This window comes from Piliocolobus tephrosceles, chromosome 1 (assembly GCF_002776525.5).
Source record: "Piliocolobus tephrosceles isolate RC106 chromosome 1, ASM277652v3, whole genome shotgun sequence".
NCBI lineage: Eukaryota > Metazoa > Chordata > Mammalia > Primates > Cercopithecidae > Piliocolobus > Piliocolobus tephrosceles.
In genome coordinates, this window is record NC_045434.1 from 93369700 (window position 1) to 93394781 (window position 25082).

A 25082-nucleotide genomic window follows, 5' to 3' on the forward strand; every position below is an offset into this window, starting at 1 on the left:
AGCCGCTACTTCCTAAGCTGAAGCGATTCTCCAGTCTCAGCCTCCCAAAGTGCTGGGATTACAAGCATGAGCCCATGGCGTGTGGCCCAATCTACTTTTTCATTTTTTCAGACAGCATCTTGCTCTGTTGTCCAGTCTGGAGAGCAGTGGCATGATTACAGTGCACTGCAGCCTGAATGCCTGGGTTCAATCGATTCTCGCACTTCAGCCTCCCGAGTATCTGTGGCCATAAACGTTTGCTACCATGCCTAGCTAATGTTTTCTTTCATTATTTGTAGAGACCAGTTCTCACTTTGTTGCCCAGGCTGATCTTGAACTCCTGGCCTCAAGTGATCCTCCTGCCTCGGCCTCCCAAAGTGCCAGCATTACAGGTGTCAGCCACCATGGCTGGCCAATCTACTTTTTTGACAACTAATTCTTGCACAAGTTGGTGACTACTCAGTAGAAAATTTCAGGTATTTAGTGAGTAGTGATTAAGTACTATGAATAAGAATCAAATAGTTCACAATTAAGTAGGAGCAAGAGAAACTAGTCATAAATCATTAATAAATGTCAGATCATGATGAGCTGTATATTAACAGTACAAAGGAAGTTCAAAGAGAACACGAGAAGGAAAATGATCCTAATAAAACAAATATAAAATGAATAATAAGTACCCTGTCAGACAAATTAAACTGGCACCAATACTATCCTCATAACATATATAATCATGGTTACATATATACATATTTGCTGATAACAGTGTGTCAATACACACAAAGAGCCATAAAAATGTTCATAATCTAGCTGGGCGCGGTGGCTCATGCCTGTAATCCCAGGACTTTGGGAGGCTAGGAGTGGGTGGATCATTTGAGGTCAGGAGATCAAGAGCAGCCTGGGCAACAGAGACCCTCACCTGTACACAAAAAATTACCCAGGTATAGTGGCACACGCCTGTGGTCCCAGCTACTCCATGGAGGCTGAAGCAGGAGGATCGCTCGATCCAGGAGTTCAAGGCTGCAGTGAGCTGTGATTGCAACACTGCACTCCAGCCTGGGTAAAAGAGTAAGATCTTGTCTCTAAATAAATAACACGAAAAGTGAACCTCCTGCCTTGGCCTTTCAAAGTGCTGGGATTACAGGTGGGAGCCAACATGTCCGGTCTAAAACAATTTAAAAATGTGTGTGACATCCCCCAAAAAGCAGTATTTGGCACAAATAAGCACGTCCTAGAGGAATCTGCTCATCTATACTGTTCTTCCTTTTGTCTTTTGTGTCCATGTTTTATTATACAAATCTTACTTCCCCTATACTCCTCAAAGGAAGTATGTCTTCTCCTTGGGATATTCTGCTGTTTTGATCCCCCAGAGTAAACACTTACTTGTCCTCAGCTTTGGTGAAGAGGATCTTATCCTGGGGATTCTTTGCCTTCAGGGAACACACTGGAAGTAACTCTGGGTACATGAAAACCTTGCTTGTGGCCAGGATCCAAGCCACTTGCTTTGGCAAACAGGGAAATTCATTGGCTATAAGAAAGTAAATCTCGGATAAATCAGCTTCTAGGAAAAAAGAGGGCTTCAAAAAGCCTGTGAATGCACTTCTGCATTTAGGTAGAGCTGTCCTTATCTAACCTGATTCCCTCCCATCTGCCCACCACTTCCCAAAGAGTTTCCACAGTCTTTCTTCAACTAACCTTACATCTAAAGGGAGTCCCATTCAAGGGCTATAAAAGTTGACTCCCTTATTCTTTTTTTTTTTTTTTAAGATGGAGTCTGGCTCTGTCACCCAGGTTGGAGTGTATGGCGCAATCTCGGCTCACTACAAGCTCTGCCTCCCGGGTTCACGTCATTCTCCTGCCTCAGCCTTCTGAGCAGCTAGGACTACAGGTGCCTGCCACCACACCCAGCTGTTTTTTTGTATTTTTAGTAGAGACAGGGTTTCACTGTAGACAGGATGGTCTCGATCTCCTGACCTTGTGATCCGACTGCCTCAGCCTCTCAAAGTGCTGGATTACAAGTGTGAGCCACTGAGCCCGGCCTCTCTTACTCTTTCTTATGTGTAACACTTTATTCACAAAGTAAAACAAACACTTAAAAAGTACCTAGTAATACCTGTCACATAGTATATGCTCAAAAATGTTTTACCTCCTTTCCCCTTTAAATCTTTGAAGGATAACAGACCTTCAACAATGCTTTTTTTCTTCCAGGATAAAATTCTAGGCCAGGCATGCTGGCTCATGCCTGTAATCCCAGCACTTTGGGAGGCCGAGGCAGGGGGATCACCCGAGGTCAGGAATTCAAGACCAGCCTGGCCAACATAGTGAAACCCCATTTCTACTAAAAATGCAAAAATTAGCCAGGCATGTTGGCATGCACCTATAATTCCAGCTACTCGGGAGGCTGAGGCAGGAGAATTGTTTGAATTTGGGAGGCAGAGGTTGTAGTGAGCCGAGATCACCTCACTGCACTCCAGCCTGAGTGACAGAGCGAGACCCCATCTTAAAAAAAAAACACAAAAAAGATTCCAACTTCTTTAATCTCCCTCACAAATCTGGTATTCCAAATTTTACTTTTATTTGATTCTTACTTAACTTTCATTAAGTTCTCCCAGATTCCTCCTGAGGTTGGGAACAAAAGAACCATAAAAGGAATGAGACAATTCAGTCTCATTCATTTCTCTCTCCCTCTCTCAGTCTCTCACTTTCAGGAACCTCTGCATTTCTAGAGACAAAACTACTATATCCATATTTCTCCTTCCATAAGTGTTATTTTTATATCCCCAGAAGAAAGCAACAGGTCAATAGATATGTAAGATAATACTATAATTTGGTATTAAATCACATTTTCATTACCATTTTGTATCACTTAATATAGCTATTATAGTAGTTTGGGATCTGTGTCTATGATATAGTACACTTAAATTCAACTATATTCAATTTAATGATAAGACTCAGGGATTTAAAATAGAATCCAAAGACAAACCCAAATCCAGAACAAACCACAAGTAATTTGCTAAATCAGCAAACAAATCAGAAGTATTTGCTCAAGCAAACAGCAAATATTTTCCAAAAAATACTAAACCAATGCAAGCTAGAATCTAAACTGGCAAATTTTTTTAAAATACTGAATATGGCAAATGTACCTCTCTAACATGCCTAACCTGCAAGACAACATTTCATTCAGAATGGAGACATCACCTATGAGAGAATCATTATGGTAAATCAAGTTAGTTGATCTTACTGAAGAGAGTAAAAAGCTAAACATGACCAACTTTACCACCTGACTTTCATCTTTACCAGGCCCCAGTTTATTTTGATCTGACTCCTGATACCCCTCAGATTGCTATAGTCCAATTCTTAGCACTGAGCCTCTTATCTCTACCTCCCATTATTCCTATACTGTCCACTGCCTCCATGCCTTACCCAGGCCCAGAGATTATCATTTAATTCTAGAACTTGGATAATGAGTACGAAGGGAGGATAGAAGAGAGAAGGAAGAAATTACAAATGTCCTGTGTCCTCCATTCCTAGGCAAGTATCCTAGGAAGTTATCTATGGGATAGGATTCCCACCACCTCTCACCGCAAGTAAAAACTTAAAGCTGACACATCTGTCTCCTACCAGTCTTCTTGACAGTTTTATGAGGGCTGCAGTCAATGCTGACATGTGTGCTGAAGTCTTCAATAAGCTGCATAGCTCCCATCAAGTTACAGGGTTGGAACAGGGTCTGAAACTTGGGGTTGTACTGATGGTGAAGGGCGATGGAGCTTTGAGCAAAGGTTCCCAGCTCTTTCTGGGAAAACATGACACAAGGAAGATCTAAGACAATTTCAGACAATTAATACCAGTAGCCTTCAGAATCTAAATGAGAAACTGACCTTTCTACTACAGGATAAAAACAGGTAAAAATCATCATGAAGTCTTTCACAATAAACTACTCTGTTAAGATTACGCATGAGTTCTCAAATATTCAGGGATTATATTCTTGTTTTATTTTTAAACTGTCTATCACTAAGGAATACATGGTCTAGCTCCCGAGCTAGAATTAAGAGGCTCAAGAATGAGGACTATTACTTAATTTATTTACTTTGAGACAAGGTCTCGCTCTGCCGCTCAGGCTGGAGTGCAGTGGCATGATCTCAGCTCACTGCAACCTCCTCCTCCCAGGCTCAAGCCATCCTCCCACCGCTGCCTCCTGAGAAGCTGGGACTATAGGCATACACCTCCACACATAGCTAATTGTTGTATTTTTTGTAGAGACAGGGTTTCGTCATGTTGAGCAGGCTGATCTCGCACTCCTGGGCTTACAATCTGCCTGACTCGGCCTCTCATAGTGCTGCGATTACAGGGATGAGCCACCTCACCCAACCAGGACATTACTTTTAAAACTGTTTTGTCTTTTGGTCTCAGAATAATGCCTACAACCAAGTACTCCTCATCCTCCTCTGAATACAGTAAGAGATGAAGACATCCTGTTGATCACCAAGTAAGTTTTAGAGTACTAGCAAATGTATTCTTCAAACTCCAAAGATGACTTGTTGAAGAAGCTGAGAGTATTATCATTACCTGTCCAAAAGTTTGAGGCAACTTTTATGAGGTAAAATTTGGTTTTGTTTTCGTGAGACAGGTTCCCACTTTGTTACCCAGGTTGGAGTGATGTATAATCATAGCTCATTACAGTCTCAATGTCCCAGACTCAAGTGATCCTCCTACCTCAGTCTCCCAAGTTGCTGGGACTACAGGCACTCGGCACTATCCCTAGCTAATTTTTTTTTTTGTAAGTTTTTTTGTAGAGATGGGGTCTTACTATGTTGCCCAGGCTGGTCTCAAATTCCTGGGCTCAAGCAATCCTCCCGCCTTGACCTACCAAAGTGCTGGGACTACAGGCATGAGCCATCACACCTGGCCAAATTTCAAATTTAAAAGCTCAAAATACCTCAAAACGTCATGAGCAAAACTAGCTCTACACATAAAACACTAATATTGAGCGTAATGAATGGATAATGAATTCAACACCTACATGTGTATTTACTTTACTATTTAATTTTTTTAAAAAAAGAACACAGACCGGGTCTATGTTGCCCAGGCTGTTCTTCAACTCCTGGGCTCAAGTGATCCTATCACCTCAGCCTCCCAAAGGCTGGAATTACAGGCGTGAGCCACTAAGCCCAGCCTCAACATCTATGAAACGAATAGCAGTACCAAAAACCTAAGACGTCAGGGTGGATCTAAAGATGAGGAAGAGGACCCAATAAAAATATCAGAAGGACAGGCCACAGTGGCTCATGGCTTTAATCCCGCTACTTTGGGAGGCCGAGGTGGGCAGATCACTTGAGGTCAGGAGTTCTAGACCAGCGTGGCCAACATGGCAAACCCTGTCTCTACTAAAAATACAAAAAAGAAAATTACGTAGGCGTGGTGGTGCCTGCCTATAGTCCCAGCTACTTGGGAGGCTGAGGCAGAAGAATACCTTGAACCCGGAGGCAGGGGTTGCAGTGAACTAAGATTGTGCCACTGCACTCCATCCTGGGTGAAAGAGCAAGACCCTGTCTCAAAAAAAAAAAAAGAAAAGAAAAGAAAAAATTGAATACACTCTTTGTTCTTTCATGTGAATCAGTAGCTTATCTTCACTCAGCAAACATAAGAAACCATAGCAATCAAAAATACCCAAGAGAGAAGAATAACTGTGAGAAACAACCTGCCAAGCTAATTTTCTATTCTAGTCTATAGAATTACAGCAATTTGGAAACTTACAAGACATATCCTGGTGCTACTGGCCTCCGGATTGAGATTGGGGTTGCAGGTGGCAAGAAGGTGGATTTGTGTCAAGAGCTGAACATGCTTGGGAGAGAAAGAAAATAATACAGTGATATGTTATGACACTGCCATTTCAGGAGCCCAGAGAGATTTTTTTTTCCCTTGGAGACAGAGTCTTGCTCTGTCACGCAGCTTGGAGTGCAGTGGTGCAACCATGACTCAATGCCCTCTCAACCTCCTATGCTCAAGCAATCCTTCCACCTCAGCCTCCTAAGTAGCTGGGACCACACTGCCTGGCTATTTTATTATTATTATTATTTTTTAGACAAGAGTCTCACATTGACTTCTGGGCTGGAGTACAGTGGCATGATCTCGGCTCATGGTAAACTATGCCTCCCAGGTTCAAGTGATTCTCTTGCCTCAGCCTCCCGAGTAGTTAGGATTACAGGCATCCGCTGCTACACCCAGCTAATTCTTTGTCTTAGTAGACATGGGGTTTCACCATGTTGGCCAGACTTGCTTCAAACACGACCTCATGATTCACCTCCCCTGGCCTCCCAAAGTGCTGGAATTACAGGTGTGAGCCATTGTGCCCAGTCTTATTTTTATTTTTTGTAGAGACAGGGTCTCACTCTGTTGTCCAGGCTGCTTTTGAATTCCCCAGCTCAAGCAATCCTCCCACCTCAGCCTCCCAAAATGCTGGGATTACAGGTGTAAGCCACTGCACCCAGCCCCCAGAGAGGCATTAACCACAAGATGTTTGCAACTTTATGACACATATTTTGCTTTCTGGAAAGAGTATGAGAACAACATAGGATCTTGGCATAAATTTCTCAGACATGTTCCCTCGAACAAAATGACAGAACCAGAGAAGTTTAGCCTCAAAACAGAGGAATTGAGATTACAAAAGGAAAAGGTCGGGCGCAGTGACTCATGCCTGTAATCCTAGCACTCTGGGAGGCCAAGGCAGGTGGATCACGAGGTCAGGAGATCGAGACCATCCTGGCTAACACAGTGAAACCCTGTCTCTACTAAAAATACAAAAAATTAGCCGGGCATGGTGGTGGGTGCCTGTAGCCTCAGTTATTCGGGAGGCTGAGGCAAGAGAATGACGTGAACCCGGGAAGAAGAGCTTTCAGTGAGCTGAGATTGAGTCATTGCACTCCAGCCTGGGCAACAGAGCGAGACTCCATCTCAAAAAAAAAAAAGAAAAGAAAAGAAAAAGGAAAAGGAAAAACACTTTCAGAATAGATTACTGAGGACCCTTTGAAATCTGTAATTCTGAATACCATTAGGGTCCTTATGTGCTCTCCTCCCTGAGCCACAGGACATGAATATGATGACTTCTCAAGCTTCTAACTGATGTGAAGATACTACAGTTTTAATAGGTAGTAAGGTAACGATCTCTGACATTTACAAAGTTGTTAATTTTGGATTATACCAAAGCCTCAGAGTTAGGCCTTGGTATAATTCAATATTAACATGACCAAGGAAAGTGTTACCTGCTCCATCTGCTGCTGGAGTCTCTTCCTCTGTGCTGGGTCCAGAATCAGGGTCTGATGAACTTCTTTACACTGGGGTTTAACCTTCTCTACTTCCTTCTGCTGTTTGGCTGAAGATTTCTTCATCTTCAGCTGTTCAAATAGCTCCTTTGCTATCTGATGTTGTTCATTTAGTAGGTTGGCCAGTAGTTCCTCAAACCTATCCCAAACAGGTGGATGACTGAATGTGAGTGTTTTCCTAGGTTCACAACACATCCAATTCTTTCCAATGACGAGCAAACAGCCTGAACAATTTTCATTCCCTACTAATCCCCCCATTTCACTTTAGCCAACAGTCAAACTCCCAGCCTTATACAAATCTTTTCCCCGAGTAGTTAGCATGCATGAAATATGATTCTGTATTAGACCCCATGCCGTTCCTCTATAATTCCTCTTCCAAATAATATACGAATGAAGAAAAAAAACAAACATCTAGGGACAGAGAAATATATAGGTAAGAAAGCAGCCAAGGAGCTGGTGGGAACTCATCATTCTCATTTCCTCTCTCATGTACTTGTTACTCTCATCCCAGGTCCAGCTTGTCCCATTATTCTATCCACTCAGATGCACTGCCTTGCTATCTTAACAAGTCAAAGACTTTCTAGCATGAAGCAGGAAAAGGATATACCAAAATAACTGAAGTACACAGTAGTTCAAATGAACAGAAGCAAGAAGTTAGTTCAAATACTACCCTACTGCTATCCATGAAGGCTATCTTCTTTTGGCCCTTTAAATTCCTCTTCCAAGGTTCCTAACCCTAACTTCCCACTCCTACTCTCCTGAAAGACTGTTTGCAGGGCTGGAGCAAAAACTCAAATACCTAGCATGTCAGTTCTATGTATGATTACTGTACCTTTTCTATGTTTACATAGAAAGAAATAAAGGGAGGATAAGATACCTAAGTGATTAAGCACATGCTGATACCCTATGCAACAGGATAAGATCTGCTGAAGTAGCTGTAACAAGCAGGTTATCATATTTCAAGGAATCCCCTACATTACATCACAGCAATAATTAAATGGTAACGTTTTTCAATAGTTTTTGCAGATAAAGATTACCTTTGAGTAAGTTTTCTTTTATAGTATTTACTGTGGGTTTGGGTAGCAGAGTAAAAACCTAAAGACTGTGGGACTGTCTATACAATCTTTACTGACAACTGAAAATCTGAACATTTGTGCTACCACCACTGAAGGAACAAAAGAGCAGAAGCATAAGAAAGGAGAAAATGGAAACATAGCCTGCACTTAGTTTTAATAAATATTATTTAGATAACTGATAACGGAAGCCCCAGAGATTTTGTTTTGACTGTCTTTTTCTCCTCTCTCTTCCTCATTGTGTTTTAAGATGTTTTTACTATCTATGGACTTACAGAATCCAGGATTTTTATTTAAAGATTAAAACAGGTTTGTATTTGCAATCGAAAGAGAAGCAGCAGCGGCCCAAGTACAGTCATGTGCCACATAATGTTTGAGTCAATAATGAACCACATATTCAGAGGTTGCTCCATAAGATTACAGTACCTTTTCTATGTTTACATAATACGTACTTACCGTTGTGTTACAACTGCGCACAGTTTTCAGTACAGTACAGTAACACGCTGTACAGGTTTGTAGCCTGGGAGCAATAGGTACGCAGTAGGCTAAACCATTTAGGTTTATGTAAGTCCATTCTACGAAGTTTACACTATGATGAATCATTTAATACATAATGACGAATCGTTTAATGATAGATTTCACAGAGGGTATGACCATGAGATGATATATGACTATATTCCATTGAATACCAGAAGGTAACTGAATTCTAACAGGAATTTTAAATTAGTTCTACACTTTCCAAATTTTAAGAAGTTATAAAGAGTTGATCAGCGAAACCAAAATGTTTATTAATCAAATCCCATTATACAGTCCCAGGATGAATGTTTCCATTCTGCTATACCAGAATTTTGTTCTATGAACTATAAATTAAAATAATGGGTCAAATACTGACTTAGCAATCTTAAGGTTTTTGATGTAGTTGTATTGTTATATTTGTTGTAATGGAGAATGACTAGTAATTCTAGTTTTTAGACATTGGTTGGCATATCTTATCTTTTTTCACTAAATTGGAAAATCCTTAAAGGTTTAGCTTTCAGATGGATCTCAAACTCTGCTTAGTAATGCTGTTAAGTTATAACACAGGACTAATTAGACGGTCTATTCTCTTTGCTTTGTTCCACTTACGGCACAAAATGCATCCTGACCTGTTGCCATCCACCTAATGATTATATGCTGTTACAACAGAATAAAGTGCAGATGCAAATCCACCAGAAAATGAAAAAAATTAAAGCCTCTACTTTCTGGATGCTGTAACTCAAGTGCCAACTTCAGGCAAAAAGGTCAGCACATACATTTCAGACTCCTTACTGCAGGTGCTTCAGGGTTTGCTCCACTAATGCGTAGGTGACTTAACAAAGTTTCAGTCACATTTAGCAGATATTAATGGCACATAAAAAGAACGAAAGGGACAGACTCGATATTATAATATCGGGTAGTTTGTGTGTCTGGCCACATAAATTCCTACATACCTCTCCAGCACCACTCACCTGGAGAAGTGGATATGGATGCCAGCTACTGTTTTTTCTCCCTTCCCAAACAGATACAGCTTGGCCTACAGCTGCACTGCCCCATACCAAGGAGACTTCACTTGACACCTAACTCCTGACAGGACTCTGCATCCTTACCTCAGTAACAAGCTGATTGGGGATGAAAAATTGTTAACTGCAACTTCTGAAAACCTTTTCAGAAATAAACTATTCCTCTATTCCAAATCTCAAGATCTTTCAACTAGCCTACCGTAGAGCTTGAGGAGTGTTAAAGTTAGGTCGAGGCTCAGCCACACGCTCCTCCTCTTCTGGGCCGTCATCTTCCATGTTGGAAAATCCCATCTCATCTTGGAACTGTGGGCAAAGGGAAGGGAGGGTTTTCCTGGGGAATGGGCTTCTCAATGTTGCTCCAGTATTGGGAAAGAAAAGTGAAAAGTATAAACAAGACTTTAATAATGCTGGCACCCAGAAAGAGCCTACATCAGAACCTTTGTTACTTCAGGACTCCCACAAACCCACATTTGGAAGGACTATTATGCCGGGAAAGAAGTCACTCAATCAGTCAACTTGTATCAGTATGGACAGAGCTAGAGTGACTCAAAATGATCAATCTCTTCAGAAATATCTTTTCAGACAAAATTATGAAAAAGGTAATTATCTGTGTGCAAAATACTTTAGTTGGCAATCTTTAAGGACACACCAATTGACAGTAGGGGAAGCCATCGAAAGTTTTCAAGGGACCAGATATGCTGGCTCACACCTATAATTCCAGCACTTTGGGAGGTCGAGGCAAGAAGATTACTTGAGCCTGTGAGTTCCAGAACATAGCGAGAACCTGTCTCTACAAAAAAGCAAAAGAATTAGCTGGGCCTGTAGGTGCGTGCCTGTAGTCCCAGCTACTCAGGAGACTTAGATGAGAGAACTGCTTGAGCCCTGGAGGTCAAGGCTGCTGTGAGCTGAGATTTCACCACTGTATTCTCCAGAGCCTGGGTGACAGAGCAAGACTTTTGCTCAAAAAAAAAAAAAAAAAAAAAAAAAAAAAAAAAAAAAGAGGCTTCAAGGAAAATTTTAATAACAATAACCTACATGTGGATAATCAAGAGTCTAGTAGTTAGCAAATTTCCCTTGTCATTATATTCTTTCCCAGGCAGACTAAAAGGAGAATTGGTTTAGTCCCTCTTCTAGAGGAAGCATCACAGAGACCAAAGGACACATTTTGTTGGAGAACCAATTTACAATCCCATGTTCTCACTTGAGGATCACTACTCACAGTTTCAAACAGATCTTCCATCAGTTCATTTGCTTCCTTTTCTGCAAAAAAGCCAAACAGCATGCTGTGGGTATAAATTAGATTCATTTTACAATAAGGAGGAATTCCATGTAGACAATGTATGACGTTTTCAACAAGGCATCTGACAAATTCTTCATATTTATCCTTATTCTTTTTTGAGACAGGGTCTCACTGTGTCACCTAGGCTAGAGGGCAGTGGCTTGATCTTGGCTCACTGCAATCTCTGCTTCCCAGGCTCAAGCGATGCTCCCACTTCAACCCTCCAAGTAGCTGGGATCACAGGAGTGTGCTGCCATGCCCAGTTAATTCTTCTGTATTTTGTAGACATGGGTTTTTCCCATGTTGTCCAAGCTGGTCTTGAACTCCTGAGCTCCAGTGATCCATCCACCTTGGTTTCTCAAAGTGCTGGGGTTACAGGCTTGAGCCACAACGCCTGGCTATCCTTAATTCATTTGTTCAAAAACATTTATTGAGTACTTACTATGTTTCAATCCCCGTTTTAGATGTTTGGGATATATGAGAGAATGAGAGAGAGAGAGAGAGAGACAGAGAGTTCTAATCTCATGAAGCTTAAATTCTAATAGGAAGACGACAAAGAGAAAATGTGAGCTAGATGATTCTTTTTTTTTTTTTTTTTTTTGAGATGGAGTTTCGCTCTTGTTGCCCAGGCTGGAGTAGTGCAATGGCACAATTTCGGCTCACTGTAACCTCCGTCTCCCGGGTTCAAGCAATTCTCCTGCCTCAGTCTCCCAACTAGCTGGGATTACAGGCATGCACCACCACGCCCAGCTAATTTTGCATTTTTAGTAGAGATAGGGTTTCTCCATGTTGGTCACGCTGGTCTTGAACTCCTGACCTCAGGTGATCCACCCGCCTTGGCCTCCCAAAGTGCTGGGATTATAGGCGTGAGCCACCACATCTGGCCCGATGATTTTATAAGTAGATGGCCTATCCAAACCGTCACAATGCTGAATGGAATCAAGAGCCAAGTCTCCCAGCCTGGGCAAAATGTCAACATTATCTCTAAAAAAAAGTTTATTTGGGTTTGGTCACACACGCCTATAGTCCCAGATACTTGAGAGGCTGAGGTGAGAGAATCTCTTGATTCCTAGAGGCAGAGGTTGCAGTGAGCCAAGACCGTGCCACTGCATTCCAGCCTAGGCGACAGAGCAAGACACTGTCTCAAAAAAAAAAAAAAAGAGAGAGAGAGAGTCAGAGACAAGTTTCCAACAGTGTTTCATAGGGCCCTATCTTTGGACCTGACCTATTTAAGAACTCCATCAGTGAGTGAGAAGACCAAGAGAACATACTTAACAAATCTGTAGATGATGTAAAGCTGTAAAGCTGAAAGGGACTGCCAATGCAATTGATGGAAAATTCAAAATTACATTTTCTCAAATCAACTGGATGCAACACGAGGATAAATTTAAAGTTCTACGTTGAGGATTATTATTATTTTTTTAAATAGAGCCAGGGACTTGCTATGTTGCCCAGGCTGGTCTCGAACTCCTGGGCTCCAGTGATCCTCCCACCTCATCCTCCCAAAGTGCTGGGATTACAGACGTGAGCCACCCCACCTGGTAAGATCTTATATGTGTATTCAAGATACTACACAACTCATTAAGTCTCCAGATGAAAACCAGAATCTCTAAATATAGTTTGACAGTGCCCAATGTCAGACTAAATGAGAAATTAGGAACCAGCTTGATCTTTACTTCCTCAGAGATCTTTGTTCTGAGTTCTGACTCTTCTATAAATTTTCAAGGTTGAAATGATTATCATGTTAATGGGTAAAGAGCTTCAAATCTTTGGATATTTCATTTTTTTTTTTTTTTTAACTTTTATTCATTTGTTTTACCTTATGTGTTCCTCTACAATGGATATCTAGGAAGGTGATGACCATTCTAGCCATCTAGCATTCTGGTTCTTGATATCATGTAAAATGAGCGTTCTGATCTCTTTTTTTTTGAGACGGAGTCTCGCTCTGTCGCCCAGGCTGGAGTGCAGTGGCCGGATCTCAGCTCACTGCAAGCTCCGCCTCCCGGGCTCACGCCATTCTCCTGCCTCAGCCTCCCGAGTAGCTGGGACTACAGGCGCCTGCCACCTCGCCTGGCTAGTTTTTTTGTAGTTTTTAGTAGAGACAGGGTTTCACCGTGTTAGCCAGGATGGTCTCGATCTCCTGACCTCGTGATCCGCCCGTCTCGGCCTCCCAAAGTGCTGGGATTACAGGCTTGAGCCACCGCGCCCGGCCTGAGCGTTCTGATCTCTGACACACAAAGCTATTTAGAAGATAAAAAACAGACATTTTTTCAACAATCATTTTACTTTTGTCTCTACATCTACATACTCTACATGTTAGAGTTTTTGTTTTTGTTTTTTTGAGATGGAGTCTCGCTCTGTTGCCCAGGATAGGGTGCAGTGGTGCAATCTCAGCTCACTGCAACCTCTGCTTCCCAGGTTCAAGTGATTCTCCTGCTGCAGGCTTCCTGAGTAGCTGGGATTACAGGCACCCGCCACAACACCTGGATAATTTTTTGTATTTTTAGTAGAGACACGGTTTCATCATGTTGGCCAGGTTGGTGTCCAACTCCTGACCTCAGGTGATCCACCCGCCTCAGCCTCCCAAAGTGCAGGGATTACACGCATGAGCTACCGCGCCCAGCCGAGTACTTTGATTCTTAAAGGAGGATTTAATCCCCTGATATCCCAAAGGACAAACTATCCAGTGGAATTCCTGGATAAAACACAGGCACATAGTATCTTTTCCTCAGAGGAAAGACATTTTTGTCAACAGAAGCATTTTGCTCTTCTGGGCATGGTGGCTCACACCTGTAATCCTAGCACTTTGGGAGGCCGAGCGTGGTGGATCACCTGAGGTCAGGAGTTCGAGACCAGCCTGGCCAACCTGGTGAAACCCCATCCATCTCTACTAAAAATACAAAATTAGCCGAGCGTGGTGGCTAACGCTTGTAATCCCAGCTACTCGGGAGGCTGAGGCAGGAGAACTGCTTGAACCCGGGAGTCGGAGATTGTAGTGAGCCGAGATTGCGCCATTGCACACCAGCTTGAGCGAAAAGAGTGAAACTCCATCTCAAAACAAAAACAAAAACAAAAAAATTGATTTGCTCTACCAGAAAAATAATTATATTTCAGGAATTCCTTCAGGAATCCTATACCAATACTGAAAGATCCTAGATTGGAAAATGAAAATGCCCAAATTATTAAGTCCTGAGATAGAGGAGCAGGGATCTTGTTTTGTCCATTACTGTATCTTAGTACCTGGAATAGTGCTTGGCACATAATAAGCACTAAATACATACATGGCAGTCTTGTTTCTGAACCAAAATAAGGTGGTTTAATGAAAGAGATGGGTTTGGCCAGGTGCGGGGGCTCACACCTGTAATCTCCGCACTTTGGGAGGCCAAGGCAGGTGGATTACTTGAGGTCAGGAGTACGTGACCAGCCTGGCTACTGGCCAACATTGTGAAAGCCTGTCTCTACTAAAAATACAAAAATTAGCCAGGCGTGGTAGTGCGTGCCTGTAAACCCAGCTGTCAAGAGACTGCGGCAGGAGAATCACTTGAATCCAGGTGGCAGAGGCTACAGTGAGTCGAGATCATGCCACTGCATTCCAAAGTGAGCTAGAGAGCAAGACTCCATCTCAAAAAAAAAAGAGAGAGAGAAAAGAGATGGTTGGTCCTACTTTAAAGTACACTGGACTTCTAAAACACAAGTGAAATACTGATCAGCTTTAAAAATAGAACTGTCATAACTACCTCAATTTAGTTCCAAGACTTAGGCGTCCCCACCAAGGCAACACTAACACAGTAAGAAGGCTATTCCAGTTTATTGTGGAGAAAATCTTTGATTTGGTAAGCAGGTAAAAATTTTGGCTGGGCATGCTGGCTCAGGCCTGTAATTCCAGCAAATTGGGAGGCTGAGACAGGAAGATGGCTTGAGGCCAGGAGTTCGAGACCAGATTGATCTACATAGCAAGACCTGGGCCAGTTGCAGTGGCTCACTTCTGTAATTCCAGCACTTTGGAAGGCCGAGGCGGGTGGACGACTTGAGGTTAGGAGTTTGTGACCAGCTTGGCCAACGTGGTGAAACCCTGTCTCAACTAAAAATACAAAAATCAGCAGGGCGTGTTGGCACGCACCTGTAATTCCAGCTATTTGGGAAGCTGAGGCAGGATAATCACTTGAACCTGGGAGGTGGAGGTTGCAGTGAGGCAAGATTGCACCACTGTACTCCAGCCAGGCGACAAGAGTGAAACTCCCAAAAACAAAAACAAAACCATAGCAAGACCTAATCACTATTAAAAAAATAAACTACATAAATATACATGCACATATATACACACTACACACACATATCACATGTACGTTTTGAGAAAAATAACACCCTGAACCTACTTACTGTTAAAAATTTACAGAAAATATTAAACTTCACAAATTTACATAGTATTCTTACACAGGGGCCATGTCAATAGAGAGAAAGGACTAACAGACCATTTTTCCTAAAACGTCTCCATTATCTCACTGAATCCTATTACCTGTCCTATTATAAACACCTTTTTGAATTTCCTGCTCTTTTTGTGTGTATGTGTGTTAGACAGAGTGTTGCTCTGATGCCCAGGCTGGAGTGCAGTGGTGTGTGATCTCAGCTCACTGCAACTTCCCTGTCCCAATTCAAGCAATTCTTGGTTCCCTAGTAGCTGGGACTACAGGTGCACTCCAACACAAGCGGCTAATTTTTTGTATTTTAGTAGAGACGGGGTTTCACCATGTTGCCCAGGCTGGTCTTGAACTTCTGAGCTCAGACAATCCACCCACCTCATCCTCCCAAAGTGGTACAGGCATGAGCCACCCCACCTGACCAATTTCTTGTTCTTTTAAAAGTACAGTAATTATTTTTAATTTCTAGTACTAAATTAATGGGTAGTCTGTCAAATAGCTACTGGATTTTACATCAGGAGGGCTTTCTACATGTATGTATACCCAAAAATGACATTAAGACCTTTTTACATAAACTCACTGTGGAAATATATCCCATAACAGGTAAGGAATACAAATGATGTTTGCCTTCTTTTCAAACCAACAGTTCCTTTATACAAAAACACCAGCTGATACAAAACATATTTTTTTAAAGTACAAAGTTCCATAGAGTGTAAACACTTTACGGTTATTCCTAAAAATAAGTAGTGACAAAAAGTCTTTGCAACAGGGTTATAAAATTTAAACTTCTAGGAATATGTTTCCCTCTTCCTTGTCCTTTTGAGAGCTGCCACCATCATACAATTCACATCATCTCTTCAACCACAGAAAAGTAGCATCTTTTAAAGCACAGAGACCATATATTATTCTTTGTGTCTCCTGCATAGGCTTAACTCAGTGTTTGTTATAACTAAGCTAAACTCCAAGACAGGAGCTTCAAATCACCTCACGCCCAATCCAAAACTGAAAAAAAGGCGCTTCTCAGAGTTTGAGAACAAAAAGATACTGACAAAGAACAAAGCCATAGATACTTGTGCTACATTAGCTTCTCCTTTTACCAAATACAGAATTGTTTACTAACACTGCAGAAATAAGTTTGCAGACGATAAAAATAATACATAAAAAACATAGATCCTAAAGTTCTACTGTCAACATGTTCAAATACTATCATAGACTCCTTCACCTTAAACTCATACTAACATCCACACACAAGAAAATGAAAGGTTTTCAAATGAGACCTAAATATAAATTGGCTCTATGTCATTACACTTTAAGTTCCTAAAATCATATGTATAAATCATGTGATTGTGCTTATGCTCATCTTCTAACTTTAGGGCCCAGTGTCTTTCATCAGATTCTCAGAAGGATAAATGACCCCCCCAAAACTTTTAAGAACCACTAATCTAGCCTATCAAGAAACATCCCATTTTCCAGAAGAATACAGTTAAGTTGGCTTAGTTCATGCATTCTTCCCTCATATTCACAGAGGGTATTCTTACTATATGGAATCAATCTTTCAAAGGATTCCTTCAGCCCAGCCAAGAAGTTCCAACATCCACAGGTACATATATTAACAATCACCAGAACCCAAAAACAGTTCTCTCATTTTAATTCCACACTGCTCACTCAATATCGACCACTGTCAAAACAATTCCCCTCATATTGCATCCAAGCTATTTACAGAGACACCTTGATTATCCTCACCCCAAGGCATGGACGATTTATTGAACAGGCAGTCAACAAGTATTTTTTTTTTTTTTTTTTTTTTTGAGGCGAAGTCTTGCTCTGTCGCCCGGACTGGAGTGCAGTGGCCGGTTCTCAGCTCACTGAAAGCTCCGCCTCCCGGGTTTATGCCATTCTCCTGCCTCAGCCTCCCGAGTAGCTGAGACTACAGGCGCCCGCCACCTCGCCCAGCTAGTTTTTGTATTTTTAGTAGAGACGGGGTTTCACCGTGTTAGCCAGGATGGTCTCGATCTCCTGACCTCGTGATCCGCCCGTCTCGGCCTCCCAAAGTGCTGAGATTACAGGCTTGAGCCACCGCGCCCGGCCTTTTCCACATACATATCTGACACCATTGGTCTCCTCCAAATACAATCCAACCAGTCATATGTGCTCCTATCTTTCCAACATACTCAGATTTGCCGACAAAGACTTCCTGAGGCACCATGGTATGCTGAATATACTGCTGCAGTAGTAGTGAAAATATGGGAGTTACAGTCTCAACTTTGTCACCAATTTAACACGCGGCCTTGGAGAAGTTCTCTCCTTATGCCTAAATTAACTATTTTGTAAAATGGAAGAAAGCATCCTACCATTTTCACAGAGATTTAGTATCACAAAGAAACTGAAAGCGCGTTCTTATTGTATTTGTAAACTATTACTATAAACCCGCGACAACAAATAAGGCCACCCATTCTTTACAGCTTTGTAGCAATGATTCTGTTATAGATATTTTGGGCCTTCACATTTACACAACTCACTCTAACCAAAGGCACAAACTATTCTTAAGACCACAACTGGCTATGCCAAGTTTCTCCCCTCCATGACCTCACAGACACATGCTGTATAGAAACCTACCATTGCCACTCTTTCCCAACAAGTAACTAGCGGCTCCCAATCCCTAAAATACACACACACACCAAACTGCAAGGAACCTCCCAACATTTATTCAAGAAATAAGCTAACTTACAAGGGGAACTCCATTACACTTACACAAATAAAGGCAAACTCTTCCGGAAACACTTTCCATCCTCGCATACACACACCAACACAGCCGCTACACATCAACAGACCATCTGTCTTCTAGACCAAAAACACCTCTTTCCATGGAAAAACTAATCAGTGACATTTATGAAACTTACAACACTGAGATCATCCTGCCGTTCCTACATACCATTCAACGCGGCAGGGACACCACAGACCTTGTCACACAGGTAAACTCCCCTCTCAGGATCGTGTCCTCGACCGCTCTTATCCCTTCATTAAACACACACAAACTGGACTATGGGGGAGGCTCCGATCATGCCTACAAACACAAACTAACCTGTCAGGGGCACACACGACTCCGCCTCCACTCGTTTACTTTCCAGCCCCCTCCGGGAGTCCGCCTGTCAGGGACACCCCTTCACCCCGCCTGGAGGGACTTCCCGGTAGGCTCAGGATCCCCCTCCCTGCTCTCCCCTCCCCCATCTTCACCACTGCTCTCCCGGAGGTCCAGGTCCGGGAGATGACAGTGACTCCCAGGAAGCCCAGGATTCGATCGCTGAGAGAGTGCTTAGGCCCGAAGGCCTGCCCAAATCGTTCTACTCACCGTGTCGGAGGCCGAGGCCGAGAGCGACGAGAGTGCAGGGAAGTGGGGAAGAGGGGGTGGCCGCCAGGCTCCTCCGCTTCCCTGGGTCCACGGCGGATCCCTCCCGCTTGTCAGGAGGCGGCCAGCGGGTAAGCTGACTGGCGGAAATGCGAGAGAGGAGAAGGGAAAGGTGGAGGCTAAAGGGGGCAAACCGAGGGGAGGCGGGTCCCGCAACCGAGACTGGGATCGTCTGCCCTCCGCAAAGCGAACCCAAAATGGCGGCGGGAGCGGCGGCAGCAGCAGAGTGGCGGCGGCTGCTCCTCCAGAGGGAGGGAGCGAAGGGCGCCTAGCGCCCCCCCAACCTCCCACTTCTCCCTCCTCGCGTTCTTCCCCACCGTCCCCCGCTCCGCCCGACTCCGGCCGCGTAGCGCGCACGCCCGCCCACAAGCGTACGAGTGTCTACGGGCTAGTCGCTGGCTGCTCCCACCAACCACCACCTTCGGCCGTCCAGCGCGCCAGCCAACCCGTACGCGCTCACCCACGGGAACCTCCTCGCCCAGTCCCCCATTCCCTCATTCCCCCTCAGGCCCTGTCAAGCCGGCTCCGGCGCAGACCCTCACGCGTACCTTCAGCGGCGCAAACCCAAGCCTCTTCCACCTCCTCTTCCCGCTCCCACGGCCACCAACCGCCGCCAAAGCAGCCGCTGCCAGCACCCCCGCAACCCCCAACCCTCGCGCGTGCGCCTTCCACAGTCCCCACCGCGGGACTGTTCCATTCCTGTCGGCTGCAGGGGCAGGAGAGGAAGGGGCCGGCAAAGCGAGTCTGGCTTGCCGTTTGACTGGAATTGCCAGGGTGGCGGACCGAGTCCCACGACAACCTACCTCCCTGGGCTCGTTCCCGCGGCGCTGCGGCTCGCCTCCTCCTCCACGGGACCCCGGCGATCGGATCGAGGGCTGCCTAGAGCCCCTCTGCGGGCAGGTAGTTGGAGGCCGCGGCGGCTGCGCGTCGAGTCGTTTCCGGCCGGATGACCCGAGCCTTTTACGCAGTCGCAGGACGGGCGCTTAGGTGCCGGCCGCAGGCAGTGTTTGTCAGTCGTCTGGTCTGGAGAACTAGTCCTCGACTCACGGTAAGGGAGTGGACCGGCACGGGGGAGGTATCGCTGAGGGAAAGGAGCGGGACTGCGGACCTCCAGGAGGTAGGGAGTGAGGCCGGTAGGACCGGCGCGCCTCCGTGGGGATTCCTCCCGGGCGCTGCGTTGCCAACCTGGGACCCGAGGAAGATCAGCCTGGTGATCTGCTTCTTGTTGTAAACTCGCCTCGGATTTCTCGAATTTCACACCGCTGTCCATATGCGATTATGTTTGTTTGCCCTTGACGCGCTACTTATGGATAGTACTTCTTCAGCCTCGTTAGACAGCCTGGTGATAGAGGATGAAGAAACCATGTGCTTCTCATTCAGTTCTGGACTCAGTCTCCCTTGTTTTCAGCAAGCTATTTTTCTTAGTTCCTTATCAAAAAGTGTACATGAAAATTAGGCAACTCCAAACATGCCTCCAGGGTTGGTGTGTGAAATAATAAGATAGGGCTGGGCGCGGTGGCTCACGGCTGTAATCCCAACACTTTGGGAGGCTGAGGCAGGTGGATCACAAGGTCAAGAGATCGAGACAATCCTGGCCAACATGGTGAAACCCCCGTCTCTACTAAAAATACAAATATTAGCCGGGCGTGGTGGTGGGCGCCTGTAGTCCCAGTTACTCGGGAGGCTGAGGCAGGAGAATTACTTGAACCCGGAAGGCGGGGTTGCAGTAAGTTGAGATTGCAGCACTGCACTCCAGCCTGGGCGACAGAGCGAGGCTCCGTCTCAAAAAAGAAAAAAAAAAAAAACAAAACTAACTTTTTTCACTACATCACATTGTTTTCATAGTAAAATTTCTCATCAGCAGCATAACTGTGTGTCAAAGAAGAAAAGAGTCTTTAATGAAATTTCACTACACCAGTGTACAGGGAGAGTTACTTACGTGTGGTCTTTGTGTTCAAGTAACTTTCAATAACTATACTGATTAATGAATTGTCAGCTACATATAAGCAAATGGGATAGGATTCTGTTCTTTTGTGACCGTAAGAGCATACCAGAAATTAAAATATATTAAATGCTCAATAAAATGAATGAACAAATCCTGAATTATTTGAACCAACAAAGATAGAATAATGGTTTCCCCAAGGATATTCACTTCTTAATCCCTGAAGCCTGTAAATATGATATGTTACATGACAAGGGAAAAATCGGGATACAGAGGGAATTAAGGTTGCTAATCAGCTGACATTAAACTAGGGAGATTCTCCAGGAGCCAGCGCTCCGCAATGGCCCTCTTCAGGTTTACTTCTGTAGCTGCCCATGCTTGTGTTCCTTTTCAGAAAGGCAGTAGCTGAAAAGCACAGAAGCTGCCAGCGCCACAGAATTCCCATCAAGCCCTGTTTCTTCACATTGGAGTACTTGTGGTAATACCTATAGTAACCTCTTTGAATGCTCCAACAGTGCCTTCTTGTGTGAGATCACGCATTAATATTTAGTTTGGCAGTTCCACTAGTTTGACATCCAGGAGTTTCTTCTCCTTCACTGGTACAACTGACTCCATCTTGGGGTCCTGGTCTGATATAAACTTTTAAAATGTGGTTTCAGGCTGGGCACAGTGGCTCATGCCTGTAATCCCGACACACTGGACAACTGAGACAGGAGGATTACTTGAGCCCAGGAGTTAAAGACCAGCCTGGTCAACATAGCAGGACCCCATCTCTACGAAAAATAAGAAAATTTGGCTGGGCCATGGTGGCATGCCCAGGAGTTTGAGGCTACTGTGAGCCGTGATCACACCATTGCACTCCAGCCTGGGCAAGAGAGCGAGACCATATCTCTAAAATAAAATAAGATTTAAAATATTTAAAAAAAATTTTTTTTAATTTCTATTTTTAGAGACCTGCTGTCACTATGTTGGCTAGGCTAGAGAGTAGCTCCTGTGCTCAAGGGATCCTACCACTGCGTCAGCCTCCTCAGTAGCTGGGACTACAGGTGTGCGGAACTTTTTTTTTTTTTTGAGATAAAATTTACTGGAATATGGTCAGGGTTTACATTTGACAAGTTATGGTAACTGCTATGTTGTAACAGTCTATAAATGATTTTTTTATTTAACGAGGGAAGAAATTTGAGATTTTTGTTTGGGTACAGGTTGAGTTTTTCTTTTTCTTTAATGAAAATGTTTGGGAACAAGTGTTTTGGATTTGAGGTTTTTTTTTTTTTTGGAATATTTCCATTATACTTACTGGGTGAACAACCCAAATTTGAAAATACGAAATCTCAAATGTTAGCATGAACACCTTAATAAAGTTAGGACAGTATTTTATAAACATTATTAATATTGCTAATTGTTAACACTAGAAATGAAAATCAAGAAAGGTAATTATCTGCAAGATCATCACCCAGAAATACCAATTGTGCTGGCATATTTTTTCCTTTAAGTTTTTATCTTTATGCATCGCCACATCAGAACCATAATGTAAATATACAGTTGGATTGAGGTCAGTACCTCATGGGTGTACTATTGAGCCCTGTAATTCTAGGATGTTAACCCTGGTCATATGTATACACTTAACATGCATTTGTGAAGTTTTTTGAAACTTCTCAAATACAGCCTGGAGTCCAATTTGCTGAAGAGTATCTAGAATATCCACTACCCTAAGAAGCAATCATAGTCCCTTCCATTGTAGTTTAAGTTTTAAATTGTCCACTGTTCTAAGTAGCGTGATGAAATTTTGCACCACCCTGTCCTGGATGTGAATCAACATAACCATGCTGTATGTGCTACCCATCAGTTAGTCATTGACATCATCTGCTTTTGACATCCAACTGTGGACATTGGCATGACTCAATGATTCAGGATCACCCAAAACAGATGATCTCCCTTAGGCATAGTCAGAAGGTCCAGAAGATTGATAGTAGATGAACTCTATATCACATCAGTGAGTGCCTAAGTGAGACGGGGTCTCACTCTGTCGCTCAGGCTGGAGTGCAGCGGCGCAATCTAGGCTTGCTGCAACCTCAGCTCGCTGCAACCTCCCCCTCCCGGGTTCAAGCAATTTTCCTGCCTCAGCCTCCCCAGTAGCTGGGATTACAGGTGTGTGCCATCATGCCCGGCTAATTTGTTGTATGTTTAGCAGAGACAGTTTCACCATATTAGTCAGGCTGATCTCGAACTTCTGACTTCATGTGATCCACCCACCTCAGCCTCCCGAAATGCTGGGATTACAGGCATGAGCTTCTGTGCCCAGCCCAGTTCTATTTTTTTTTTTTTTTTGAGACGGAGTCTCACTCTGTCGCCCAGGCTGGAGTGTAGTGGTGCCATCTCGGCTCACTGCAAGCTCTGCCTCCTGGGTTCACGCCATTCTCCTGCCTCAGTCTCCTGAGTAGCTGGGACTACAGGCGCCCACCACCATGCCCAGCTAATTTTTTTTTTTTTGTATTTTTAGTAGAGACTGGGTTTCACCGTGTTAGCCAGGATGGTCTCGATCTCCTGACCTCATGATCCGCCTGCCTCGGCCTCCCAAAGTGCTGGGATTACAGGCATGAGCTACTGAGCCCGGCCTGTTCTACTATTTTCTTACTAGCTATTGTTGTTCATCTCCTACTGTGCAAAATTTATAAATTAAACTTGATTATAGGTATATACCTATAGGAAAAAAATTGTGTGTGTGTGTGTGTGTGTGTATTTAGTGATCAGTACTCTGTATGGTTTTAGGCATCCCCTGGGAATCCTGCAGTGGGTCTCCCAAGGATAAGGGGGACTACTGTATTTCCTTCTTTCTTGCTTTCTCCATTATAGAAGAGCTAAGAGGGCTTTAAAAACTGGGGAGGTTTAAAAAGTGTATATTCAGCTGGACTCAGTGGTTCATGCCTGTGATCCCTGCACTTTGGGAGGCCGAGGTGGGTGGATCATCTGAGGTCAGGACTTCAAGACCAGCCTGGCCAACATGATGAAACCTTGTCTCTACTAAAAATACAGGCCGGGCACAGTGGCTGACGCCTATAATCCTAGCACTTTGGGAGGCCGAGGTGGGTGGATTATCTGAGGTCAGGAGTTCAAGACCAACCTGGCCAACATGGTGAAACCCCGTCTCTACTAAAAATGCAAATATTAGCAGGGCGTGGTGGCACACCCCTGTAATCCCAGCTACTCAGGAGGCCGAGGCAGGAAAATGGCTTGAGCCCGGGAGGCAGAGGTTGCAATGAGTGGAGATCGTGCCACTGCACTCCAGCCTGGCCAACAGAGCGAGACTCTGTCTCAAAAAAAAAAAAAAAAAATACAAAAAGTTAGCTGAACTTGGTGGCACATGCCTGTAATCCTAGCTACTCAAGAGGCTGAGGCTGGAAAATCGCTTGAACCTCGGTGGTGCGAGTTGCAGTGAGCTGAGTTGGCGCCACTGCACTCCAGCCTGGGCAACAAGAGCAAAATTCCGTCTCAAAAACAAAAAAAAAATTGGAAACTACCTGCATAATTTCTACCAAAACCACCTGGAGGTACAAGACTGAGAGCTTTGCTGGACGTGATGCTCACACCTGTAATCCCAGGAGTTTGGGAGGCCAAGGTGGGAGGATTGCTTGAGATCAGGAGTTGAAGAACAGCCTGGGCAACATCGACCTCATCTCTATTAAAAAAAAAAACTAAAAAATTAGCTGGCCATCGTTGTGTATCCCTGTAGTTCAAGGTTGTCCAACCCATGGCTTGCACGTTGCATGCGGCTCGGGACGGCTTTGAATGAGGCCCAACTCAAATTCATGACCTTTCTTAAAACATGAGATTTTTTTTTTGGCAGCGTTTTTGCCGTTGTCGTTTTTAGCTCATCAGCTGTCATTAGTGTTAGTATGTTTTATATGTATGGCTTGAGACACTTCCTTTTCTGACGTGGCCCAAGAAAGCCAAAACATTGGACACCCCTGTTGTAGTCCAAGCTTCTCAGGAGACTGAAGGGAGAGGATCTCTTGAGCCCAGGAGTCCAAGACTGCAGTGAGCTATGATAGCACCACTGCACTCTAGCCTTGGGGACAAAAGGAGACCCTATCTCAAACAAAACAAAACAAAACAAAACAAACAGAAAACCTG

General features: G+C 43.9%; 2 protein-coding genes across 12 annotated transcripts in view; one reads left to right on the forward strand and one right to left on the reverse strand.

Moving 5' to 3' along the window:
* The window catches only part of LOC111543769 (YY1-associated protein 1), a 30247-nt gene extending 10311 nt beyond the window's left edge, over positions 1-19936 (reverse strand). For 2 of the 8 annotated variants that reach the window (XM_023213980.2, XM_023213984.1), the window contains exons 1-8: positions 19558-19618; positions 18953-19089; positions 11126-11166; positions 10106-10209; positions 7236-7434; positions 5731-5817; positions 3598-3769; positions 1360-1504 (exon numbers count right to left, since the gene is read on the reverse strand). In XM_023213980.2, coding sequence (XP_023069748.1) covers positions 1360-1504; positions 3598-3769; positions 5731-5817; positions 7236-7434; positions 10106-10209; positions 11126-11146 — 728 coding nt within the window. In that variant the 5' untranslated portion in view covers positions 11147-11166; positions 18953-19089; positions 19558-19618. The other 6 variants (XM_023213981.2, XM_023213978.2, XM_023213985.1 and 3 more) reach the window with 5 other exon arrangements.
* DAP3 (death associated protein 3) overlaps positions 19907-25082 on the forward strand; it is a 52324-nt gene continuing 47148 nt past the window's right edge. For 2 of the 4 annotated variants that reach the window (XR_003309952.1, XM_026457063.1), the window contains exon 1: positions 19911-20057. Coding sequence is in view for 3 of the 4 variants with exons in the window: in XM_026457063.1 (XP_026312848.1) it covers positions 19956-20057 (102 nt within the window). In the remaining variant the exon portion in view is untranslated. Of the gene's footprint in view, positions 20058-25082 lie in introns of all 4 variants that reach the window. The other 2 variants (XM_026457064.1, XM_026457067.2) reach the window with 2 other exon arrangements.